We start from the raw sequence: 27,829 nt of genomic DNA, 5'->3' as shown, positions 1-27,829 counted from the left end.
TACAAGAAAATATGCTAATGAACGAAGTCGGTAGCATAGGCTCGGGACGCCATCTTGTCGTCTGCCAACGTCTCTCACGACGACGACAACGAGGACGAGCCGGATGACATTTAATTTGCAGGTAATGATTTATCAAACACAGGTTAGGTTAGTTTAGTTTAGGTTAGACGAATTTATCATCCTTTCATTTCTTCGACATCGGCATCTATCATAACAAACATGGTGTACCATTCGTCCGACATGACTTCGTTACTTACGAAATTTGTTTTAGCACCTTTTTTTCCGCTCACAAAATTGCATATTACGTTGATACATTATAATTTACAAAATTAATAATTAATTTTCTATTGCTATATTGCGCCCTTGGTCGAAACTAAAAATTTACCACTACCGGTATATACTGTACCCCAGGTAGTTTTTTCAGCTTGCAGGATGGTAATGTAGACCTAAGCTTCAGAACACTTTACCTCACAGGTAATATCCACCGTACAAGTTCATTTATAACATCATACAAATTTGCCTCAGCCAACTTAATTATCGTACACGACGTCGTAACTTCGGGAGATTTACGTTAAACGAATGTCATAAAGCCCGTCGTTACTCCGAGTTGTCGTTAACCGAGTAGGTCGTTAAACGAGGAGTGGGTGTATTTCCTCCCATCCTCCTTGTTCCACACACCATCTTTGCACACCTTGTGACTCCCTCCTTGAAATATCCCCATTCCTCCTCCACTTCTAGTTCTACTCTATCCTTCACTCCTTCCCTCTCCTCTCTCAGCTTCTTCTCGTATTCCTTCTTTTCTTTCTCATTTAAGGGAGTGTTGCATCACCTTCTAGAGTATGTGAAATGAAATCTTAGAGTCTGGGGAACAAATCTTATTGAATACATTTTTCTAACTAATACCTCTGATTTTTTATTATTTTTTTTCTCTGAATAATTAAAAAATGATGCAAAATTCAGGTTTCATAGAAAAAAATCTTTTATTTTTTACTATAAGAAATAAAGAGCATGGTATTTACTTTCAAATGAAACAAAAATTACAAAAATCCATAAAGAACAACCAAAGATATTACAACAGAAAGAACAAAAACATAAACTTTACAGGATGGGGGATTCAAATTTTTGCGACCATTTGTTTGATGGTTGCAATATATAGCAAATCTCCAATTTCCTCTGCTGATGAGGTGTGAAGTGAGGGTGAGTGGTGTGGCATGGGTGGAGGAGGTGTAAGGTGGGCATGCTTTTCTCCCCTTTCTTTTTACTTCTTGTTTCTATTTCAGGCACTCACGGGCCCTCTCTATATTCTGCCACTTCACTCTCTTGTTTCTTGTTAATTTTCCCATGATCACAGCAACAATACAGGGCTAGGAATCAAAATTGTTGCATGCGGTGAGAGCACCAGGAGCGATGTCACCTTCCTTTGACCTTTTCAAAAGTACTGGTGCCCTGTCCACTGTCTTTGTGGGGTATGTTGGTGGGAGGAATTGCCAAATATCTCCATAAACACAATTCTGTAGCAAAAAATGAAATAGCTATAGAAACGTTGACACTATTTTAATATACAGAATTTTTTTATGCAATGGGGTTGCCAGAGGTTGCCAATATTTTATCTATTTTATTCTGTATAGAAAAATAGAAATGAAATACAGCTGTATAACTTTGTATGAGTGTTGCCACCATCATAGAGATTCTTTTGAAATGTTTACCTAAAATTTGCTCATGTACCAGAATTTTTCAAAATATCACTGGTGACGCTTCCTTAAGTAGTTCACTCAAAGCCTCTCCCTACCTTCTGTTCTTTTCCTCTTTCTCCATCTATCCTCCACTCTCAACTTATCTTCCAAAAAATTATCTGATATTCCCCCAGTCTCTCTCCTTAGAACATGTCTATCCTTAACTCATCCTACTATACTCCTGTTTACCACTATATAGTTCATTAACGCTCTATGTACCACCCATCCATCCACCACCCTCTCCCATGTGTACTTATGCATGACTTTTTTCTAAACACTGTATTTGCTATCATCAACTCTTTAAGAACTTAAAAAAATAAGAATGAAGGAGACTGCAAGAGACCATAAGGCCTACACTAGGCAGCTCCATATCCATCACTACCTGTCATCCCCATCCATAAAGTTGTCTAACCGTTTCTTAAAACAACTGATAGTTTCAGCGCTCACTACATGATTACTAAGTCTATTCCATTCGTTGACCACCCTATTTGTAAACCAATTCTTGCCTATTTCCTTCATAAATCTAAATTTGTCCAGTTTAAATCCATTACTGCGACTCCTGCCCTGTTGTTTTGATATGATGACCTTGTTTGCATTACCCTTGTTAAAGCCTTTGATTCACTTGAACACCTCTATTAGATCATCCCACACTCTGCATCTTTCCGGAGAGTGTAAGTTAAGGTGCCTAAGCCTCTCTTTGTAAGGCAAATTTCTGAGTCCATGTATCATTTTGGTCATTCTTCTCTGTACTGATTCCAGTGAACTTATATCCATTCTGTAGGATGGAGACCAAAACTGTACCGCATAGTCAAGGATGGGACTAGCTATCACTAGACAGAGTTCGATAATTACCTCTGTACTTCAATTCGTTACCATCCTAGCAATGAAACCTAATGCTCTGTTAGCTATATTCCTGGTGCTAATGCACTGTTTCCTGGTTTTAAGGTCCAGACTCACTAGAACTCCTAAGTCTCTCTTGCATTAAGTTTTCTCTAAAAGTGTGTTATCTAAGCTGTATCTATTTTCAGAGTTATGTAGCCCTACATTTAATATGCTACTCTTAGAGATATTGAAGTTCATTTGCCATTTCACCGACCATGTGAACAATTTGTTAAGATCATCTGGTAGAATCTCTGCGTCATCACCTGACCTAACAAGGCATCCTATTTTAGTGTCGTCTGCAAACTTACTAACATCACTATTTATCCAATTGTCTAAGTCATTTATGTACATAATGAACAACAAGGGACCCAAAACTGAGCCCTGGGGAACCCCACCAGTAACATTGCCCCACCTGGATTTTACTCCATTTATGGTGACCTGCTGTTTTCTGTTACTGATCCAAGCTCTAATCCATCCTAACACTTTTCCTCCTTTGCCATGGGCTTTGATTTTATTTAGTAGTCTCTGGTGTGGCACCTTGTCGAACGCTTTGCTAAAGTCAAGGTAAATAACATCGTAATTATCATTGTTATCTGACGCCTTATATACTTTAGTGTAAAATGATAGAAGATTAGTCACACATAAATTACCCTAGGAGAAATCATGCTGTGTGTCATGAATTACATTATGTCTCTTGATGTGTTCTCTGATTCAATTTACTATTATTGATTCAAGCATTTTACCAATAACCGATGTCCAACTGATTGGTCTGTAGTTGCATATAGATGATTTATCTCCCTTCTTAAAAACAGGAACATTTACCTGTCCCCAAGCAGTAGGCACAAAACCAGTGTCTATCAATTTATTAAATATTTCAGTTAACTGGTTGCAGATTTCAAATTTACACTCTTTAGGCACTCTCGGAAAACTTTTGTCTGTACCTGGGGATTTTGTAGCTTTAAGTCTTTCAATCTGCTTGACTATTTCTACTTTACTAATGCTGATATTAGATAGCCTACTTTCTTCATCCCCACCATCATCTCTCTACTATGATTTTTTCTTGGAACTCCACACTTCCCAACCACTTTGTCTATTGGTTCATTTCCTACCCTAGCATTAAGGTTTCCCAATACCACTACATTGACATTTCTCCCTAATCCCTCTATGCACTCATTTAAATCCATCCAAAAAGCCCCCCTTTCTTCTACACTCTTCTCACTACCAGGCCCATATGTACTTACAAAAACCCACTTCTCCACTCCCAGCTTCACCTTCATCCACATTAACCTTGAAGACATGCTTACCTATGTCTTCACTTACTAGTATAGCCACCCCTTCTCTCTTTCGTCCTCTCTTCACTCATGAGAACCTCCCAACTACACTCCCATACCCACACTTGCCCCTCCCTCTGAACTTAGTTTCACTCAATGCCATTACAGCCATCTTTCTTCTCACAAACATACTGCCTATCTCTTCCCTTTTACTCTCATCTGTACCACATCCACACACATTAAAGGACCAAAACCTTAGGGTACTGGCTGGAAAAATCCTAGGCCCGCTTATGCCTTTACTTTTTTTTTGTAATTTCCCTTTTGGGGCTACAGAGAGAAGGATGTCTAGTCCTATCCCCATACCTTTTTTTTTTTTTTCTTCTTCTTCTCCTCATATGACTAAAGCTGGAAAACTTGGTGGCAGTATTCTGTTCCCCCACCACAGGGTTAGTTGAAAAAAGGAAATGAATTTTTAGAGAAATGGTACAGGACAGTAACAAGGGGTGGGGGACAGCATAACAGAGGGACAGTCGCAGTATGATAAAGTATCATCATTTCTCCATGAACAGAGATTTCTTCTGTTACAGACAAGATAATGTGTAACTCTGATCTGTTAGGGCACCCCATATAGACCCTAAAGTATCACTTTGCTACAATAACATGCAGCCAATACTCCAGAAAGTGGTATCTGAAAAAGACCTGGGAGTTATCTCAAATGACATGTCCCCTGATAAACAGATAAACAAAATTGTTGGAGAATCTTACAACTTGGTAAGATTAAAGGTGGCTTTTACCTATTTATATGAAGAAATTGTTAAAAAAAATACTAGTCACACTAATAAATCCTAGACTAGAGTATGCTGTGACACTATGGTCACCCAGTACCAAAAATAATATAAAGAAAATTGAAAAAATAAAGAGAGCAGCCATGAAAATGGCCCTAACACTCTCAAACCTGTCATATAAGAAGAGACTGGCTAAACTGAAATTACCAACTTTGGAGCAAACAAGAGAAAAAGGTGACCTGCTGACCATCTATAGAATCATGAAATACACAGAAGTCCTTGATATAGAGTACTTAGTAATTTGGGGTAAGAGAAATACAAGGGGACATGATAAGAACTTCAAAAAGGGTAGTTATAGAAAAGACCTAAAAAAAAATCAGTTTTCCACACAGAGTGGTGGATATCAGGAACAAACTTGATAAAACAGTAGTGTGTGCAAAAACTATACATGAATTTAAGAGCAAACTAGACACTGCGAGATACAAAGATGGGACACGACAAACATGGCTCCCCTTCCCATAAGGTAGAACTAGGTAAATACAGTTTGAGGGAACTTGGTCTTCATGAAGCACGGGACTTCATGCAGAGTGTAGACTAGCCACCTGTTGTTCTGCACATTGTGCAACTAGTCCTGGCTGAAGTTCTTCATATCTGAGAAGAATCAGAGCATTCCTGGCTTGACTGGGCCTTGTTAAGGAGTTTCTTGGATTTCATAAGGTGGTTATCTTGGGCCTTGTGCCTCTTGTATGAGGAGTAACGAAGATCCTCATTCAGCACTTCATAGTCACCACACCGACACCCATCTCTCTCACCAAGGTCTGCATTGCCTTGCCTGGATCTTGCTGCATCTTTTTTTGCAGCTTCTCAACAAATTTCATTGTGTGGACAGAGTTAGAATGCCTGCTATGATTCTTCCTACTAACCACTGCTTCCACATCTCTGTCACAATTCTCCAGCTCACATCTCACATCTCTTCCAATATTCTGGTGCTTTCCAGTTGTCCATGCTCTCTAGCTCTCACACCCACCAATAGTACACAGAATCAGCTATCTGTTGCACTTTACTGCTATTAAATCCTTCAAATGGTTCTGAAATGACAGGAGATAAAGATATTATAACATTTATCCCGAACACCCTGAATAACTGTCCTTTTTGAGCTTCCTTTATGTCCCCTTGTATTTCTTGTATCCCAATTTAGTAAATCTTGTCTATCAAGGACTTCCATACCTCTCATGACTCTATAGATGATCAACAAGTCTTTTTTTCCTCTTCTTTGTTCCAGAGTTGGTAACTTTAGTTTTGACAATCTCTCATATGACAGTTCTGAAAGTGTGGGGGCCATCATTGTAGTTGTTCTTTGAATTCTTTAAATTTTCTTTATATTCTTTTTGGTACTGGATGACCATAGTGTCACTGCATATGTGTGTGTTTGTATATACATATATATCATGTATAATTTTTTCATCAGAAAATATTTCAGTAATTAAAAATCTAACTTTTAAAGTTAGATTTTTAATTACTGAAATATTTTCTTGTATATTACATATTTCAGTATGACTTGTGCATTTTAATGCTGACTTCTATTTGTTATTTCTCAGAAAAACTGGATGTAAATTGTGTGTCTCAGTATCCAATCCAGAACCCAGAAGCAGGAGAAGTTTACTTGATTAAAAAACCAGCCAGTAGTAAGTAACATTTATCATAGAAGTAGCAACAGTGAGTAGGAACTTGTAAATTGTAAAAGGAATATTAATCACAATTAAGTATCTTAATATTATTGGTAATGGATACTAGGAAGAGACTGTATTTACCTAGTTGTATTTACCTAGTTGTATTTTGCGGGAAGGGGAGCTATGCTCGTGATGTCCCGCCTTTGTATCTTGCAGTGTCTAGTTTGTTTTTAAACTCATGAATGGTTTTTGCGCATACTATTCCATTGTCCAGTTTGTTCCAAGTGTCCAAAACTCTATGAGGAAAACTGTTTTTCTTCAGTTCTCTTCTATAGCTATGTTTTTTTATTTTCTTTCCATGTCCTCTTGTGTTTCTTTTGTCCCAGTTAAGTAAGCTCTCACTATCGAGTACCTCTGTGCCTTTCATGATTCTGTAGATGGTCAATAGGTCACCTCTCTCTCTTCTTTGCTCCAGTGTCGGTAACTCCAGTTTAGCCAATCTCTCTTCGTATGATAGGTTTGCAAGTGCAGGTGCCATTTTTGTAGCTGCTCTTTGGATTCTTTCTATTTTCTTTATATTCTTTTTGGTACTGGGGGACCACAATGTCGCTGCATACTCTAATCTAGGCCTTATCAATGTAACCAATATTTTTTTTCATCATGTCTTCGTCCAAGTATGTAAACGCCACTTTTATTGATCTTAGCAAGTTGTAAGTCTCCCCGACAATTTTGTTAATCTGTATATCATAGGACAAGTCGTTCGTGATAATTACTCCCAAATCTTTTTCGGATCCTACTTTCTTTACTTCTTTGGTTCCAATTGTATATTTTCCTGATATTCTGTTTTTGCTTTTTCCAAACTCCATTATGCTACACTTCTTAGTATTAAAGTCCACTTCCCATTTCTGACTCCAGTTCCATACCCTATTTAGGTCTTCTTGCAGTGCTTCACAGTCCTCATCAGTTTCTATTTTCCTTAGCAGTTTGGCGTCATCGGCAAAGAAGCTCATGTAGCAGTTCACGTCCTCATCCATGTCATTCATATAGATAGCAAACATTATTGGTGCCAGCACAGATCCTTGCGGTACTCCACTGATCACCTCTTTCCAGTCTGAATATTTTTCTCTGAGCACTACTCTCATCTTTCTACCAGTCAGAAAGTCCTCTATCCATTTTAGTAGGTTTCCCTGTATTCCTCCTATGTGTTCCAGTTTTTTTAGTAGTTTTCTGTGTGGTACTTTGTCAAAGGCTTTTTGCAAGTCTAGGAATGCACAATCAGCCCATCCATTTCTTTCTTGCACTATGTCTATTAGTCTTGAGTAAAAGCATGAAGGGGTGATTGTGCCAATAGCACTGTATGGGAGAGAGACATGGAACATAAAAGAGGAAGAGTTTTATTGTGCTTGGATAGAGTGAGAAACAAGGTGAGAAGGAGAGTTGGGGTGGAAAAAGAGATTGGAGATAGGGTTGATGAAAGAGTATTGGGATGGTTTGGACACATGGAAAGAATGAGTGAAGAAAGATTAGTAAAAAAAAGTGTGGAAGTCAGAAATGGATGGAGTGATCATGAGGGGATGACTGAGGATGGTGGATGGATGGGGTGAAAGGAGCATTGAGTTTGAGGGGAATATATCTTGAGGAAGGAAGGAGAGGGCAGAAGATAGGGGTGAATGGAGAATGGTTGTGTATAGCTGATACTGTGATGCAAGGGAGTGGGTGGAGGTGGGGGGTTAGGGAGGGGTTATGTGTGAATGATAGTTTGACTCAACCCAAAGAGATTTCTTCCTGTCTTCAATGTTTCTGCATGAGGGGACAGAGAGAGGGGTCTCTGATTAAATGAAGTGGCCTTGCTATGGATATGCTGTGTTGTGCTGCATTGCTTTTGAACCAGGGCTATGGGCAAGATGCAGGGATGACATGTTATTCATGAGGAGCCAAGGTGAGAAAGAGGGAATTGAATGGGAGTGGAATAAGTGGGGATGAATCTTTTGACTTTGGCGACCTCCCTGGTAAAGGGGAAAAAGCCCTTGGTATATGTATGTATGCAATATTAATGTAATAAGGAAATATACTTATATGGTTGGGAAGGGCTCTATCATTGACAAATAAAGGACATGTGAATAATTAATTATATTTGGTGCCTTGAGTTTTGCTGACAGGAAGCCACCCATGTAGTAACTAACAATAGTCTGTAGTCCCTCTCATAAATTTTTTGGAGAAGAAACTAGACTCATGTGTTTTGTAATATACTGTATATACTAGTGTATAGTGAGAATTTTTATGATAATTCTTTTTAGCTCAAACTATACAAAGTTGCACTTTACACAGGTAATGTTTTTGAATGTGTTAAAGTTCATGATTTTTGATGACTGTAACTTATCTGGTAGGCCTACAATCTCACAGTACCTTTGGCCAACAGTACCAGTATTTACCTAGTTGTATTATACGGGAAGGGGAGCTATGCTTACAGTGACCTGTCTTTGTATCTCTCAGCATCTAGTTTGTTCTTAAATTCTTGTATAGTGTTTGCACACACTATTGTTTTGTCCAATTTGTTCCAGACATCCACCACTAATTCTTTTTCAGATCTCTTCTATAACTATTCTTTTTGAGTTTCTTTTCATATCCTCTTAGTAATCTCCTTTAACCTGTCTCCCATAGCCTACCTTCCTCCTCTCTATTGCTACATGAATATCAGGATTTTATTCACTTTATATATATATACATACATATACCAAAGGCTTTTATCCCCCTTATAGGAGAGATAGCCAAAAAAACAAAGGCATAAAAACCACTCCCACCCATTCCATCCTTATTACACTCCACTCCCCTCCACCCTCTTCCCTTCCTCTTATCTTGGCACCTCCTGGATTACAGGTCATCCCTGCATCTTGTCCACTGCCCTGGGTCAGATGCAATGTCACAAAACAGCACATCCACCGCAAGGCCGCTTCATTAAATCGACGACCCCCCCCCTCTCTGTTCCCTCATGCAGAAAAGGAGAAGACGGGGAAAAATCCCTTTGGGTTGCATCAAATTATTTCTCACACATACTCCCTCATCCCCCATCCCCCACCCATTCCACCTTATGCATCACAGCATCATCCATATACAACCATTCTCCATTCACCCTTATCTTCTGGTCTCTCCCATCCTTCCTCAACAGACATTCCCCTCTTTCCTTGATATCTTTGTCTAATTCTTGTCCCTCTTCTTGAACCACTTTCAGAATTTCCTTTGCAATTTCTTTTTTTCTCTTTGGTATTTGTATACATGGTTTTGTTCAATACCATAAACTACAATGCTCTTTTTTTCATCCAGTGTGTCTTACCCAGTTTTCCTTTTCTTTACTTACATTAATTACTGTTTCTTTAGCATTTTCCTGTACCTGCTGTTGTACTATTTCTTTATATGTTATGTTCTGATTTTCTCGTTCTTGTTTCCACTGATTTTTTATTTCTAGGAGATCTGTCTCCTTAATTGATTCTCCCACTTTTTTTTTCTTAGTTCCTCATTTTTGTTTCTGTGTTCATTTTCTTTCTTTTGTTAACACTTCTGGTCATAGTTAGTTCACTTTTTAGGTAATTAAACTCTCTGTTCATTTCTTTGTTAGCTTTTTGTAGATTGATAATTTCTCTGTGCATTGTATTTACTTAGTTGTATCTTATGAGAAAGGGAGCTACGCTCGTGGTGTCCCGCCTTTGTGTCTCACAGTATCTAGTTTGCTCTTAAATTCATGAATGATTTTTGCACACACTATTTTTTTTGGCCAGTTTGTTCCAATTGTCCACCACTCTGTGTGGAAAACTGTTCTTCTTCAGATCTTTTCTATAACTATCTTTTTTGGCTTTCTTTCCATGTCTTCTTGTGTTTCTCTTGTCCCAATTTAACAAGTCCTCTCTATTGAGTATTTCTGTGCCCTTCATGATTTTATAGATGGTCAGTAGGTCACCACTTCTTTGCTCCAAAGTCGGTAACTCCAATTTAGCCAGTCTCTTCATATGACAAGTTTGAAAGTGCTGGAGCCATTTTTGGGGTTGCTTTCTGGATTCTTTCAATTTTCTTAACATTCATTTTGGTACTGGATGACCACAATGTTGCCACATACTGTATGTCTAGGCCTTATCAGTGTGACTAATATTTTTTGTTATCATTTTTTTGTCCAAATATGTAAATGCCACTTTTATTGATCTTAGCAAGTTATTGGATTCTCCAACAATTTTGTTTATATGTTTATCAGAGGACAAGTCGTTTGAGATAATTACTTCCAGATCTTTTTTAGATCCCACTTTCTTTACCTCCTTAGTTCTAATTTTATATTGTCCTGATATTCTATTTTTACTTTTTCCGAATTCCATTATGCTACACTTCTTAATGTTGAAGTCCACTTCCCATTTCTGAGTCCACTTCCAAACCTTATTTAGGTCTTCCTGTAGTGATTCACAATCCGTTTCAGTTTTTACTTTCCTCAGCAATTTAGCATTATCTGCAAAGAAGCTCATGTAACATTACACATCATCATCCATGTCATTCACATAAATAGCAAACATTATTGGAGCCAATACAGATCCTTGGAGGACTCCACTACCTTCCAACCTGAATATTTTTCTTTGACTACTACTCTCATTATTCTACCATTCAGGAAGTCCTCCATCCAGTTTAGCAGGTTATCTTGTATCCCTTCTATATTGTCCAATTTTTAAATAATTTTGTGTGTGTATTTACCTAGTTGTATTTTACAGGAAGGGGAAGTATACTCGTGGTGACCTGTTTCTGTATGTTGCAAGATCAAGTTCTTAAATTCTTGTATTGTATATGCACACACTATTTTTTCATCCAATTTATTCCAGGTATCTATCACTCTGTGTGGGAAGCTGTTCTTTTTCAGGTCTCTTCTGTAGCTATCCTTTTTGAGTTTCATTACATGTCCTCTTGTTTTTCCTCTGTCCCACTTTAATAAGTCCTCTCAATCAAGGCATTTTCTTTTCATAATTCTGTAGATGGTTAGTAGGTCCCCTCATTCTCTTCTTTGTTCCAGGGTTGGCAATTCCAGTTCAGCCAGTCTTTGTTCATATGTCAAGTTTGAAAGTATTGGGGCCATCTTTGTCATTGCTCTTTGTACTCTTTCTAATTTTCTTATCTTTTTTGTACTGGGTGACCATATCAGTGCTGCATATTCCAGTTTTGGTCTTATCAATGTTTGTAATATTTTTTTTAATCATTTCCTTATCCAGGTATTTAAAAGCCATCTTTGTTGATCTCAACAAATTGTATGTTTCTCTATTTTATTTATATGCTTATCTGGGGACATGTATTTGGTGATGATTACTCCTAGGTCCCTTTCAGAATTTACTTTCTGTACTTCTTTTCCATCAATTTAATACTGTCCTGATATTCTCTTCCTGCATTTCCCAGATTTTATTACTTTGCATTTCTTGATGTTGAATTCTACTTCCCTTCTCTTGCTTCACTCTGAAACTTTGTTCAGATCACTCTGTAATGACTCACAGTCTATTTTGGAGTTTATTCTCTTTAATAACTTTGCATCATCCACAAATAAGTTCATGTAACATTCAATATTTTCGTCCATATCATTCACATATATAGCAAGCATTATCGGAGCTAGTACTGACCCCTGTGGGGTGCCAGTACTTATTACTTCCCATTTTGAATATTTGTCTTTGAGCACTACTCTCATTTTTCTTCCATGTACGAAATCCTCCAGCCAGTTCAATAGTTTTCCATGAATGCCTCCTATTGTTTCCAGTTTATATAGCAATTTTCTGTGTAGTACCTTATCAAATGCCTTTTGTAAGTCCAGGAGGGCACAGTCTGTCCAGTCATCCCTTTCTTGCAATAAAGTAGAACCTCTACATACGATTTTAATTCGTTCTAGGACCTACTTCATATGTTGAAATGGTCGTATATTAAATCAAATATTCCCATAAGAATACACTAATTTGTTTAATTCGTCCCACAGCCCAAAAACCTATGATAACTCCTTAATAGATACTGTACTGCAGATAATTACACATAGCAATAAAACAAATGCATTACTGTATATAAGATGTAAAAAAGATAATTTATAAGGAAATAATCAGTAAAAAGGGGTTTTTATTGTCACTTTACCTTACAGATCGTCGAGATCGTAGACATGTTTCGGCCATATTGTTTAGCCAGATCACTTATACGAACACCACTCTCATGCTTTTCTATGATTTCTTCCTTTACTTCTAAGGAAAGAATTACTTTCTTCCTTTATTCACCACTGCTACCACTCGCACAAGCCTTCACGGGACCCATGATGATAAAATAAAAAAGGAAATGTGAAAAAGGAAGGTATTAAGCAGTGTTATTTACGATCAGAACAAGGAGAACCACGCGACACGAAGGAGAGCTGTGAACTGACTGCCGTCTAGCGGGGTAACCATGAAACTGCGACACTACGAGAAACTTCGATGCCATATATAAGCGAAACTTCGACGCCATATACATGCGAAACTTCAACGACTTCGTATGTTGGAAATTACTTCGAGTGTAGAGTCAAATATTAGATCGAATTTCACATCGTATGTTGGAAAATTCGTATGTTTAGGCAATCGTAAGTAGAGGTTCTACTGTATATCTATCAGTCTTGAATAGAAGCAAATCATATTAATGGTACATGATCTTCCCTGTCTGAATCCAAATTGCCTTGTGTTCAGTATATTGTTCTCCTCCAGATATTTTGTCCAACTATCTTTGATGATTCTCTTACAAAATTTAACTATTGTGTATTTACCTAGTTGTATTTTACGGGTAGGGGAGCTATGCTCGTGGTGTCCCATCTCTGTATCTCATTTTATCTAGTCTGTTTTTAAATTCGTGTATTGTTTTTGTACACACCACATTCTTATCTAACCTGTTCCAAACATCTATTATCCTTTGGGGAAAACTGTTCTTTTTCAGGTCTCTTCTATAATTGTCTTTCTTTATTTTCTTTCCATGTCCTATTGTATCTCTACTATCCCATTTCATTAGATTCTCTCTATCAATAATTTCCATGCCTTTCATGATTCTATAAATAGTTATCAAGTCTTTCTTCTTTGCTCCAATGTCTGTAGCTCAAATTTTGCCAGCCTCTCTTCATATGATAGTTCTGAGAGTGGTGCTAATTTCGTAATTGCTCTTTGTATTCTTACAACTTTTGTTATACATTTGAACCACATTGTCACTACATACTTCAATTTTGGTCTTCTCAAAGTGACTAGTATTTTCTTCACCAGTTCTTCATCCAGGTATGTAAATGCCACTGATTGATCTTATCAAATTATAAGTTGCTCAAAAAATTTTGTTTATATGTTTCTCAGGGGACATATTATTCATAATAATGACTCCTAGGTCCTTCTCTTTTTCCACTTCTTTAATTTCTTCCTCTACCAATGTATATGATCCTACTATTCTTATTTTGCTTCTTCCAAATTGCATTATACTACACTCCTTAATGTTGAATTCCATCTCCCACTTCCTACTCCATTCCCATACTTTATTGAGATCACTCTGCAGCGACTCACAATCTTCTTCAGTGTTCACTTTTTTCAACATTTTTGCATTATCTGTGAAGAAGCTCATATAACTTTCAGTTCCTTCATCCATATCATTAATATACATAGCAAACATTATTGGGGCCAGTACTGTTCCTTGTGGAACTCCACTAATCACCTCATCCCAATTGGAATGTTTGTCTCTTATCACCACTCTCATTTTCTTTTCATTCAAGAAGTGGTCCATCCACTTATGTAATCTGCCCTGTATTCCTCGCACAGTTTCTAATTTCTTGACTAATTTCTTTTGTGGCACCTTATCAAAAGCTTTATTCAGGTCTGGGGTCTTGGCTGCTTGTTACTGTGGCAAAGTAGCATGCAGTCGATACTTTAGGGTCTATATGGGGCGCCCCTATGGACCAGAGCCACACATCATTTTGTCTATGATAGAGGAAAACTCTGTTCATAGAAAAATGATGATACTTTTATACTACGACTGTCCCTCCGTTATGCTGTCCCCCAACCCTTGTTGCTATACTGTACCAATTCTCTGAGTATTTTATTTTTCTATGGTGGGGGAATTCCCTGTGGTGGGGGAAAAGAATACTGCCACCAAGTATTCCCACTTGGATCGTAAGAGGCGAGAAAAAAGGGACGGGGATTGGGACTAGGCATCCCTTTCCTTGTAGCCCTACAGGGCACATTCCTAGAAAAATAGGCAGAGGCATAAGAGGGGCTGGAGGGCCTCAGTCCAGCACCCTAAGGTTTGGGTCTTTTAATGTGCGTGGATGTGGTACAGATGAGAGTAAAAGGGAAGAGATAGGTAGTATGTTTGTGAGAAGAAAGATGGATGTGTTGGCTTTGAGTGAAACTAAGCTGAAAGGGAAGGGCGATTGTAAGTTTGGGAGTGTAAGTGGGAGGTTATCAGGAGTGAAGAGAGGGCGAGGGAGGGAAGGGGTGGCTATACTAGTAAGTGAAGAGATAGGTAAACGTGTAGTGGAGTGGAAGGAGGTTTCCTCAAGGATAATGTGGATGAAGGTGAAACTGGGAAAGGAGATGTGGGTTTTTGTAAGTGCATATGGGCCTGGCAGTGAGAATAGTGTAGAAGAAAGGGAGGCCTTTTGGATAGATTTAAATGAGTGCATAGAGGGTTTAGGGAGAAGTGTAAATGTAATAGTTCTGGGAGACCTTAATGCTAGGGTAGGAAAGGAGCCAATTGATGGAGTGGTTGGGAAATGTGGTGTTCCAGGAAAGAATCATAGTGGAGAGTTGATGGTGGAAATGTGTCTAGAAAGAGAGTTGATGATAGCAAATACAGTGTTTCGGAAGAAAGTCAAGCATAAGTACACATGGGAGAGGGTGGTGGAGGGAAAGGTGGTAGATAGAGCTTTAATGGACTATGTAGTGGTAAATAGGATTATGATAGGAAGAGTTAGGGATGTACATGTGCTAAGGGGAGAGGGTGGGGGAATATCAGATCATTTTCTGGTGGAAGGTAAGTTGAGAGTGGAGGACAGATGGAGGAAGATGAAAGGGACAAAAGGTAGGGAGGTGCTTAGAGTGAACTCTCTAAACGAAGAGGAAAAGGAGAAGGAGTACAAGAGGAAGCTGAAGGAGGAGTGGGAGGGAGTGAAGGATAGAGTGGAGGTAGGTGTGGAGGAGGAATGGGGATGGTTCAAGGAGGGAGTCACAAAGTGTGCAAGGATGGTGTGTGGAACAAGAAGGTCAGGAGGAAATAGAAGGAAGGGTAGTGAATGGTGGGATGAGGAAATGAAGAAGGTTGTAGAAGAGAAGAAGCGAGCTTTCATAGATTGGTTACAAAGTAGGACGAGGGAGTCATATGAGAAGTACAGGGAAAAGAAAAGAGAAGTAAAGCAAAAGGTAAAGGAGGCAAAGAGGAGAGCAGATGTAAAATGGGGTAAGAGTATGACAGAAATTTTTGAAAGTAATAAAAAGATGTTTTGGAAAGAAATTAAGAGAGGAAGAGGAGGCGAATCAAGTAGAGAAGAAAAGGTAAAAGGTGCAGATGGAGAGATGATAATGGAGGAGAAGGCAGTAAGGGGAAGATGGGCAGAATATTTTAGGGAGTTGCTTAATGTGAAGGAGGATAGGGAGGGAAAGATAGCTGCAGTGGGAAATGCTAAGAAAATGAGAGTGATGAGGGAGGAAAATGGAGGAGAAATAAGGAAGGATGAAGTGAAGGCAGCAGTTAAGATGATGAAAGCAGGTAAGGCACCTGGTCTGGATGGATGCCATGCAGAATGTCTTAAAAAAGGAGGTATAGTGATGGTGGACTGGTTGGTGAGGTTATTTAATGTTTGCTGGAGAGAAGGTAGAGTGCCAGAGGACTGGAGGAGTGCATGTATAGTTCCACTTTACAAGGGAAAGGGGGACAAGTGTGAATGTAGTAGTTTCAGAGGGATTAGCTTGTTAAGTGTAGTTGGGAAGGCTTATGGGAGGATTTTGATTGAGAGGATTAGGAGAGGAACAGAGGGAGTAATTGGTGAGGAAGAGTGTGGGTTTAGGACAGGTAGAGGTTGTGTAGATCAGATTTTTGTGGTAAGACAGATATGTGAGAAAGCTATAGGTAAGGGGAAGGATGTTTTCTGGGCCTTTATGGATCTGGAAAAGGCTTACGACAGGGTAGACAGAAAGGCACTGTGGGAGGTTATGCGGATATACGGGATAGGAGGAAAGCTTCTGGGAGCTGTCAAGAGTTTTTATGAAAGTAGTAGAGCTTGTGTCAGGATTAGAAATGGAGAGAGTGAGTGGTTTGAGGTAAAGGTGGGACTTCGTCAGGGATGCGTTATGTCACCCTGGCTGTTCAACTTATACATGGATGGGGTGGTGCGAGAGGTGAATGCAAGGGTAGTGGGTCAGGGATTGGAGATGGTTAAGGAAAATGGAGAAAAGTGGGAGGTGAGCCAGCTGTTGTTTGCAGACGACACTGCGCTTGTGGCAGGATCGGAGGAGGGATTGAGGAAGCTGGTGACAGAGTTTGGGAGAGTGTGTGATAGAAGAAAGCTGAAGATAATGTGGGTAAAAGTAAGGTGATGAGATGTACAAGTGGTGAAAGTGGCAGTAATCTGGAAATGAGCATCAAGGGAGAGCAACTGGAGGAAGTGGATAGTTTTAGATATTTGGGTGCAAATGTGGCAGGAAAGGGTGGAGTGAAGGTGGAGGTAGAATGTAGATTGAGAGAAGCGAGTAAATGCCTTGGTGGTTTAAAAAGTGTAATGAGGAATAGGAATCTGGGAATGGATGCTAAGAGGAGACTGTATGAAGGAGTGATTGTGCCAACAGCACTGTATGGAGCAGAAACGTGGAACATGAGAGAGGAAGAGAGAAGGAACTTGAATGTGTTTGAGATGAAGTGTCTGAGAAGTATGATGGGGGTTACTAGGCTAGATAGAGTGAGAAATGAGGAAGTGAGGAGGAGAACAGGGGTGGAAAGGGAGCTGGAAGATAGGGTGGATGAAAGAGTATTAGGATGGTTTGGACACATGGAAAGAATGAGTGAAGAAAGACTAGTAAAGGAGGTATGGAAGGCAGATGTGGAGGGAGTGAACATGAGGGAACGTCCTAGGATGAGATGGATGGATGGGGTGAAGGGGGCTTTGGGGAAGAGGGGAATGTCTGTTGAGGAAGGATGGGAGAGGACAGAAGACAGGGGTGAATGGAGAATGGTTGTATATGGAAAATGTTGTGATGCATGAGGTGGATTGGACGGGGGAATGGGGGTGAGGTAGTGTGTGTGAGCAAAAATTTCGACGCAGCCCGAAGGGATTTCTCCCCGTCCTCTCCTTTATATGGGGGGACGGAGAGGGGGGGTCGCCGATTTAATGAAGCGGCCTTGCTGTGGATGTGCTGTGTCCTGCGTCACTGCTTCTGACCCAGGGCAGTGGACAGGGTGCAGGGATGACCCGTCATCTAGGAGGTGCTAAGATGGGAGGGAGGGTGGAGGGGTGTGGAGTGTTTTCGGGGATGCCTTTTTGGCTACCCCCCTGGTAAGGGGAAAAAAAGCCTTGGTATATGTATGTATGTAGAAATGCACAATCAGCCCATCCATCTCTTTCTTGTATTACATCTATTAGCCTTGAATAGAAATGCATCTTCCTTGTCAAAATCCAAATTGTCTTGGATTTAGTACATTGTTTTTTTCCAAATGCCTTACCCATCTACTTTTGATCATTCTTTCACACATTTTAGCTGCTGTACTTGTAAGAGAGACTGTTCTATGGTTAGTAGGGTCTTCCTTGTTTCCTTCCTTATATATTGGTACTATATTTGCTCTTTTCCAAACTTCTGGAACTTTTCCTTCTTTCAGTGAACTGCTATTAGACTATGTATTTTGTCTTTTAGTTTGTTCCTGCATTCTCTCAAAATCCAATTTGCCATTTCATCTGGATCATTCAATTTTCTGACATTGAGATTGCATAAATACAGCAAAGGAAACATGGACTGGAAGTGAAGCATTTATTCCTGACGTTTCATCTATTGACTTTCTAAAAGGAATGAGCATACTGGATTGTGCAGAGTTTATATACATGCTTGGTGGCTCAAGGAGGTATATGAGGATAGAACGCTGTGTTCTGATTGGCCCGCTGAGATAGCCAATCGTGAAGTGCTATACTTGGCAAGGATTTAGCCCAGGTGAAGCTCCCAGCCTTACTGTTGATGTTGGGACAAATAGTGATGTATGCAGCTTCTATGGATTTCCTGGTCTTCTTATCCATACCTTTGTGTAATACCTCGGCTCGGTTCCATTGTGGGAGGTGCCCAGATTCATCTACATGCACCACCATTGCGTTGGTGAGCCTATGGTGACGGAGGTCAGCCTTATGTTCCCTGATCCTTGTGTTAAGCCCCTCTTCGTCTCTCCATAATGTGCTTTATTGCATGATATGCATGGGATCTTATACACGACGCTGTCCTCACTCCCCCTCATCTTGGTTCCACTTCTTAATATATCACTGATCTTCGATCTCGATGTTATCGTTGCTTTTACTTCTGTGCTCCTGAGCATTCTAGTAATGTTTTCTATCTTCTCAGAGTTAGGAAGCAGCATGTACGATGTTCCATTGGTGGCGTTGCCTTCTCTTTCTTTTAACCTGCTTACGTGGATGATTTCTTCCGCTCTTCATCTTAAGCTCGGGATGAAGCCCCTGGGGTAGCCAAGTCTCAAGAAGGCTGCAATGACATATTCAATTTCCTCCTCCAGGAATTCCTCACTGCATATCCTGTAGGCACATAGGAAGAAGCCCATGACTACCCCCTTTTTTGTCTTCTCATTATGTGCCGACAGGTAGTGTATGAAGTCGTCACGGTTCATAGGTTTTCTGTAAACCCTGAATTGGAGGCCCTCAGTTGTCTTTATTAACCCCATTGCTAGGCCACTATGCTGAAGAAACTCTTCTCCCTCGAAAGTGAATGAACAAAAGTTTACGCTTCATGAAGTCTCCCCTGGGCAGCAGCAACTCCTCCTCATCCATGTTGATGACCACTGTCCACACTGCCTCCAAAGTGCCATCTGTGGGAACTTGTGTGAATAAGGACTTGATTTCATAACTGGCCATTTTTTTGCGCCTCATGCTTGTCCTCATGCTAGTCCCTGCTTTGGAGGCAGTGTGGAGAGTGGTCATCAACATGGACGAGGAGTTGCCGCTGCCCAGGGGAGACTTCATGAAGCTGGTATCCATGTGTGTAAACTTTGGTTCATTCAGCTTCAAGAGAGAAGAGTTTTTTCAGCATAGTGGCCTAGCAATGGGGTCACCTCTGAGGACAGTGGATGCTTGCCCCTTCATGGAGGTCCAAGAGAAGGACCACTACTCTCATATTGTAGGAAGTAGGGCAATATGGCTCAGGTACATGGACAATGTGCTTATAATTGCTCCAAACAGGACGGACCTGGATGACATCAGGAGACAATTAAATAGAATGAATCCGCAGATCCAATTCACTATGGAAGAGGACAACTGAGGGCCTCCAATTCAGGGTTTACAGAAATCCTATGAACTGTGACGACTTCATACACTACCTATGGGCACATTATGAGAAGACAAAAAAAAGTGGTAGTCATGGGTTTCTTCCTACGTGCCTACAGGATATGCAGTGAGGAATTCCTGGAGGAGGAAATTGAATATGTCATTGCAGCCTTCTTGAGACTTGGCTACCCCAAGGGCTTCATCCTGAGCTTAATATGAAGAGCGGAAGAAATCATCCACGTAAACAGGAAGAAAGTGAAGGCAATGCCACCTATGGAACATCATACATGGCACTTCCTAACTCTGAGAAGATAGGAGACATTACTAGAATGCTCAGGAGCACAGAAGTAAAAGCAGTGATAACATTGGGAACGAAGATCAGTGATATATTAAGAAGTGGAACCAAGATGAGGGGGAGTGAGGACAGCGTCGTGTATAAGATCCCATGCACATCATGCAATAAAGCATATTATGAAGAGACGAAGAGGGGCTTAACACAAGAATCAGGGAACATAAGGCTGACCTCCATCACGATAGGCTCACCAACGCAATGGTGGTGCATGTAGATGAATCTGGGCACCTCCCACAATGGAACCGAGCCGAGGTATTACACAAAGGTATGGATAAGAAGACCAGGAAATCCATAGAAGCTGCATACATCACTACTTGTCCCAACATCAACAGTAAGGCTGGGAGCTTCACCTGGGCTAAATCCTCGGCAAATATAGTGCTTCACAATTGGCTATCTCAGCTGGCCAATCAGAACACAGCATTCTATGCTCGTATACCCCCTTGAGCCGCCAAACATGTATATAAACTCTGCATGATCCAGTATGCTCATTCCTTTGAGAAAGTCAATAGCGAAACATCAGGAATAAATGCTTCACTTCCAGTCCATGTTTCCTTTGCCGTGTTTATGTAACTTGTTCACATGGATTTTCACATTAAGATTACTCAAGTGATTCATTATTTCTTTCCTTGTTACTTCTATCTCTTCCATAGGGGGGGGGACTTTCTCCTCCCACTCGGCAACTCTAAGTTGTATGTTTTCTCTCATAAACACTGATTTAAAATGCTTGTTCATAATATCTGCCATTTCTATTTCCTCTGTGTATTCAACTCCTCCTTGTCGTAGTTTTACTAATTCTTGTTTGTTTTTCAGTTTGTTATTTACAAATCTATAAAATAGTTTTGGTTGATCTTTACATTTTTTTATGACATCCTTTTTGTACTTTCTCTTTTCTTCTCTGCGGACTTGTACATATTCATTTCTATAACTAGTATATATTTTCCATTTTTCAGATCTTTTATCTTTTTCCATTTTATCCAAGCTTTATCCCTTTTGCCTTTTAACTCACCACATCTTTTATTGTACCAACACTTTACATATCCTTTTTCTTGTTTTTGTCTTTGAACATACTTTTCCTCTCTTGTATAAATTGTTGTCATAATTTTCCATTTCCCTTATACTGTTGTTTCCTCCTTGTGTATCCTTCCCCAATCTCCTTTTTGAAAAAAAAATTCTCTTATTTTATCCAATTTTGTTTTTCCATACAACAATCCTCTCTTTCTATATTGTTCGTTTTTTTTTTTCCATGTATTTTTTTCTCATTTAGTTCCAGTTCAACTAATATGTGGTCACTTTTACTCATTGGTGTCTTATATTCAATCTTGTCCACTATTTCAGGTTCTCATGTGATTATTAGGTCCAGTCTCAATGGTTCTTCCTCATTTCTATACATTGTATTCTCTTGTATCCATTGCATCATTGTATCTTATATTATCATATCAAGTAGTACACTTCCCCACTTCCTTCACTGTCATCTCTTCCCAGCAGATTTCTTTACAATTAAAGTTGCCCATTATAACTATTCTTCCTCCATCTTCCATTATCTTACTTAGTGTTATCCTTGTGTCTTGTAACATATTTTTGTGTTCTTTCTCTTCCCACAAAGCCGTTTTAGGAGGCATATAATTTACCATAAACGTCCTGCTCTTCTTGTCCCTGGCCTCTATTTCCATCATAATTATCTCTACTCTATTCTTTCCATATGTAACATTCCTCACATTTATATCCTTAGGAACATAACTCCACCCCCTTGTTTTACTTCTCTGTTTCTAATCCAATAATTATATGAACCATGTCCTACACTGTTGAGTGGTAATAGACCTTTCAATTTTGTCTCTACAGTTCCCATTATGTCCAGTTCTTTTTCCTTGAGGTAATCATTCAGCTCATTCAAGCCTGTTATTAATCCATTTATATATGTGAAAGATACTTTTAATTTTCTGTTACCTCCATCCTGTTCTCTGTTTCCCTTCTGTTTTTCTCTGCTATGAACCATTTCCTCACTTTCATATGCACTACTCTCCAATAGAATTTCTCTTTGACAGTTCTGTTCTCATGTTTTTCCTTAGCTTCTATCCTTTTTGTGTTCTCTTCCTCTCTTTCCTCTTTATACATCTCACTTTTTATCCAAACCTGTTTATACTGATCTTTTTTTGCTAGTTTCCCTGTTTTTCATAAGATATTCTCTGCTGTCATTTCTGACCTGACTTTAACCTTAATTGGTCTGGTCTAGTCTATATTGTATTTCCCCAGTCTATATGTTTCTTCAGTATCTTTCGCTGTTTCTTGTTCATCTTCTTGAACTATTTTTATACCTTGTTTACTTTTTCCTTCTCCTTTACTCTTGTGGTCCTATTTGGATTATGCTTCTCTTCCATTTCTAATATAATTAAACATTTCTTTTTATCTGCTAAGTCTCTTACTATACTCTCCTTCTCATTAATCACTTTAATAACTGTGTCCTTAGTTTGTTCTTTCATCTGTTGTTTCACTATATCTCTAAATTTAATTTTGTTATTCTCTTGGGCTTTTCTCCAACCACTTACCTCTTTTGCTATGGACTATTTATTCACTTTGTTATTCTTTAATTCCTCATTCTCATCCTTTGGTTCTCTTAACTGTCTTTTTAATTCTTCTTTTTCTTTAGTTAGGTTTTGATTCTCCTACTTTAGTTCTTCCTGTTTATTTCTTTGAGTAACTAGTGCTAATTGGCTAAACCTAACCTCCCATGCTTCATTCGTTTTTGTTAGTTTCTCTTCTAGACTTAATGGTCAAAGGGGGTTGTCATCTCCCTCATTAAATCCATAGAAGTAATTATCTCCTCTTTCCATTGAGCTGCTATTATCTATATTTCTACTTTTAATAGTTAAATAGTTATGCTCACCTGTTCGACCTCGTCTGTATAATTTGCGCACCTTTTGTTTACACCCCTTCTGACGTCCGTGGCCTGTTCATCCCCCTTCTCATTTTCTTCAATTTTCATTAATAACCCCTCCCATTCTCCTTTTTCTTCACCTTCCCACTACACTGCGAGTTTTCCCATTCCCTACTAATACAACACAGATACTCCATCATCGTTGAAATCCATGAAAATTGCATTTTTTTTCCAGAGTACCAATCTTCACTGTGAGTTCGACAATCGTGTGTGTGTGTTTTGCCTATTTGTATTTTATGGGAAGGGGAGCTATGCTCGTGGTGTCCCATCTCCATATCTTGTTTTATCTAGACTGTTTTTAAATTTGTGTATTATTTTTACACACACCATATTCTCGTCTAACCTGTTCCAAACGTCTATTATCCTGTGGGGAAAACTGTTCTTTTTCAGGTCTGTCCTATAATTATCTTTCTTGATTTTCTTTCCATGTCCTATTGTATCTCTACTATCCCATTTTATTAGATCCTCTCTATCAATAATTTCCATGCCTTTCATGATTCTATAAATAGTTATCAAGTCTCCTCTCTCCCTTCTTTGCTCTAATGTCTGTAGATCAAATTTTGCCAGCCTCTCCTTATATGATAGTTCTGAGAGCATTGGTGCCAATTTCATAATTGCTCTTTGTATTCTTTCAAGTTTTGTTATACCTTTTTTTTTTTTGTACTTGTGACCACGTTGTTGCTGCATACTCCAATTTTGGTCTTATCAAAGTGACTAGTATTTTCTTCACCATTTCTTCATCCAGGTATGTAAAGGCCACTTTGATTGTTCTTATTAAATTATAAGTTTCTCCAAAAATTTTGTTTATATGTTTCTAAGGGGACATATTCATAATAATGACTCCTAGGTCCTCTTTTTCCACTCTTAATTTCTTCCACTCCCAATGTATATGATCCCACTATTCTTTTTTTGCTTCTTCCAAATTGCATTATACTACATTTCTTAATGTTGAATTCCATCTCCCACTTCCTACTCCATTCCTATACTTTATTGAGATCACTTTGCAGTGATTCACAACCTTCTTCGGTGTTCACTTTTTTCAACATTTTTGCATCATCTGCGAAGAAGCTCATATAACTTTCAATTCCTTCATCCATATCATTAATATATATATATATATATAGCAAACATTATTGGGGCCAGTACTGTTCCTTGTGGAACTCCACTAATCACCTCATCCCAGTTGGAATGTTTGTCTCTTATCACCACTCTCATTTTTCTTTCATACAAGAAGTCGTCCATCCACTTCAGTAGTTTGCCCTGTATTCCTCCTACAGTTTCTATTTTCTTGAGCAATTTCTTTTGTGGCACCTTATCAAAAGCTTTTTTCAGGTCTAGAAATGCACAATCAGCCCACCCATCTCTTTCCTGTATTATATCTATTAGTCTTGAATAGAAACACATTAGGTTTGTGACACATAAAGAAGAGAGAGAGGTGACCCACTGACCATCTACAGAATCATGAAAGGCACAGATACTTAATAGAGAGGACTTACTAAACTGGGACAAGAGAAACCCCCCCTTGTTTTACTTCTCTGTTTCTAATCCAATAATTATATGCACCATGTCCTGCACTGTTGGGTGGTAATGGACCTTTCAATTTTGTCTCCACAATTCCCATTATGTCAGGTTCCTTTTCCATCAGGTAATCATTCAGCTCATTCAAGCCTGTTATTAATCCATTTATATTTGTGAAAGACATTTTATTTTCTGTTACCTTCATCCTGTTTTCTATTTCTCTTCCTTCTGTTTTTCTCTGCTATGAACCATTTCCTCCCTTTTGTATCCACTACTCTCCAACAGAATTTCTCTTTGTCTGACTCTGTTCAATTCTCGTTTTTTCCCTAGCTTTGATTTTTTTTTGTTTTCTCTTCCTCTCTTTCCTCTTTATACATCTCTCTTTTTATCCATACTTGTTTGTACTGATCACTTTCTGCTAGTTTTCCTGTTTTTGATAAGACATTCTCTGCTGTTTGTGACCTGAATTTAACCTTAATTGGTCTGGTCTTGTTTATACAGTATTTCCCAAGAATAAATATTTCTTCAATTACTTTCCCTATTTCCTGTTCACCTTCTTGAAATATTCTTAGTACCCTGTTCACTTTTTCTTTCTCCTCTCTTACTCCTGTAGTCCTATTTGGATTATGCTTCTCTTCCATTCCTAACATAATTATGCATTTCTTTTTATTTGCTTAGTCTCTTACTATATTCTCCTCTCTCATCCTTTTAATAACTGTTTCCTTAATGTGTTCCTTCGTCTGTTGTTGCACTATATCTCTAAGTCCAATTTTGCTATTTTCCTGAACTCTTTTCCACCCACTTACCGTACCTCTTTTGCTATGGACTCTTGATTCTCTTTATTATTATTGTGGCGCAGCGAATTACTATGCTGCGCATAGGGGAAAACGTAACGAGTGCCCTCTTTCTGCGTTACGTAACGTAAACAAACGCGGAGAGGGTAAGGATCCACGGAGTACTCGGTGCTACGTTTATTGGCAATAGGAAAAACGACTTTCTCATCTTCACACAACAGGTGCTGCCATTGAAACTATGGAGGGGCAGACAGAAATTGGGAGGAAAAGTAGAAATAGTAGATGAAAAGCTGTAAAACAATACAGAGTGGCGCTCGTTACTAACAGCTTTTATACAGAATTACAAAGAATCTGAACATGAAATACAAGCAGCTTAAGGCTAAATTCATTATGACATACAAGAAGCGATATACCAGATCTAAAACTAAATTCGGCTCAAAAACTTACTGAGTTGGCCGCGAAGGGAGCGGGTATACACCTTTAGGCGTTTCGAACCAAACTGGCGCCTAGATGTGTGACGTGACATCACAACAGCAACCGGTTCTTACACACCTTCTTAAGTCTAATTCTTTAAGTGAACATTGTACAAATAATGAGATGTTATCTTGCAACACAGCTTGCAGACAACTTGCAAGGTGGGATTTTCGAAACAGAAGAGGCCTCTGCTCGAAATATACTTAAAATTAAAGCATTACAAAAAACAAAATTGAAAACCTCTTCCGAGGGGAAACGAGCCTTACGACAAAAAAATATGTAAACATGGGGATACACGGACATATAAAAAAGCCCCGTTACCTCATAACGGCACACTCCCTTCCTAATTTTCTAGGGGGAAATTACAAAATCTATTGACATAGAAGTACAAGCTCGGAAATGGGTCTTACATATTCATGAGCCTTGTTGTTTACCAAAACTCTTACTTGGACTTTCCTGACTAAACCATCCTTGCTAGGGAATACTTTAATTACAATACCCAAGGGCCACTGTCCTTGGGGACACTCTTGATTTTTCACCAACACTACGTCATCCACCTTTACATTTGGAGAGGAATTAACCCACTTTCTTCTAGGTTGCAAAGAGGAAAGATACTCTTTCTTCCATCTCTTCCAGAATTCCTCAGCAAGGTGATGTACATGCTTCCATTGTGATCTGTATACTGTTTTGATATCTATTTCTTCAGGAAGAGTTACAGGAATATCAGTTTTCTGAGTGAGAAGGATAGATGGAGACAAAACGAAAGGACTACTAGGGTCCGATGAAACAGGAACTAAAGGTCTGGAATTCACGATCTTACATACCTCCGCAAAAAAGGATACTAACACCTCATGTGTTAATGCCTTGGGGTGATGGTTAGTCAGTATTACATTCATGATGTTGCGGACTATCCCAACCATACGCTCCCATGCTCCACCCATGTGAGAAGCATGAGGAGGGTTAAACAACCAAGTGCAACCTTGACTTGACAAGAAACTATTGACATCACCACCTTCATCGGTAATGGCAAGCAAGTTCAGTGCTTTGACAGCACCTACAAAGTTCGTGCCTCTGTCAGAACGCATCAGTTTAACTGGGCCACGAATACAGATGAATCTCTTTAAGGCATTAATGAAGGAAGAAGTACTCAATTCTTCTACCGTCTCTATATGGATAGCTCTGGAAACAAGACAGGTGAACAGAACGCCCCATCTTTTACTTTCGTGGAAGGAACTTCTAGTGCGCCGCGTTTTTATATGCCAGGGGCCAAAAAGGTCAACTCCTACATAAGAAAATGGCGGATTGGGAGTAAGTCTGTCAATGGGCAAGTCTCCCATCTTCTGAACACATGCCTTACCTCTTACCCTTTTACAGGTGATGCATTTAGAAATGACCTTAGAGATGGTACGTTTCCCTCCCAAAATCCAGAAACCACCTGTACGGATGGCTCCTTCTGTAATCACTCTCCCTTGGTGGTGCACTGTCTCATGGTAGTGACGGATCAACAACAAGCCTAAGTGGGATTCCCTTCGAATAATGATAGGCTTTGCAAGCATACCAAGTACATCGCTGCCTTGGCTCAACCTGCCTCCTTCACGAAGTAGGCCCTTCTGGTCTAAATAAGGAGACAGAGATGCAATGGGACTGGAAGGAGATAAACAAACTTCACCTTGCAATTTAATCATGGCAGACGAAAAATAATCCTTTTGGTATATCTGAACAATGAGATAAGCTGCATCTTCTAGTTGATTGGGTGACTTATGTTTGTTGCACATATGCCAACCTGAACAACACTTGTTACCTTGTTTGAAAGAACGGGCTATATGCTTAAAGGAGAGCTACCGCTCTTACAAGTCTCCTCCAACAGGAGAATTTAGAGAACCTCTGAGCTAATGACACAACTGCAGGTTC

General features: G+C 39.2%; 1 protein-coding gene across 13 annotated transcripts in view; it reads left to right on the top strand.

Annotated features, from left to right (window-relative positions):
• Window positions 1-27,829, top strand: part of LOC143039374 (uncharacterized) — a 1,426,499-nt gene that overhangs the window by 752,197 nt on the left and 646,473 nt on the right. For all 13 annotated transcript variants that reach the window (XM_076209287.1, XM_076209284.1, XM_076209291.1 and 10 more), the window contains one exon: window positions 6,270-6,356. In XM_076209287.1, the coding sequence (XP_076065402.1) occupies window positions 6,270-6,356 (87 nt within the window). The remainder of the gene's footprint in view (window positions 1-6,269; window positions 6,357-27,829) is intronic.

The sequence above is a fragment of the Oratosquilla oratoria genome, chromosome 26 (genome assembly GCF_046742065.1).
Source record: "Oratosquilla oratoria isolate Oo_2021 chromosome 26, ASM4674206v1, whole genome shotgun sequence".
In the NCBI taxonomy this organism is placed as follows: Eukaryota; Metazoa; Arthropoda; class Malacostraca; order Stomatopoda; family Squillidae; genus Oratosquilla; species Oratosquilla oratoria.
This window is presented reverse-complemented; position numbering and strand designations above follow the sequence as displayed.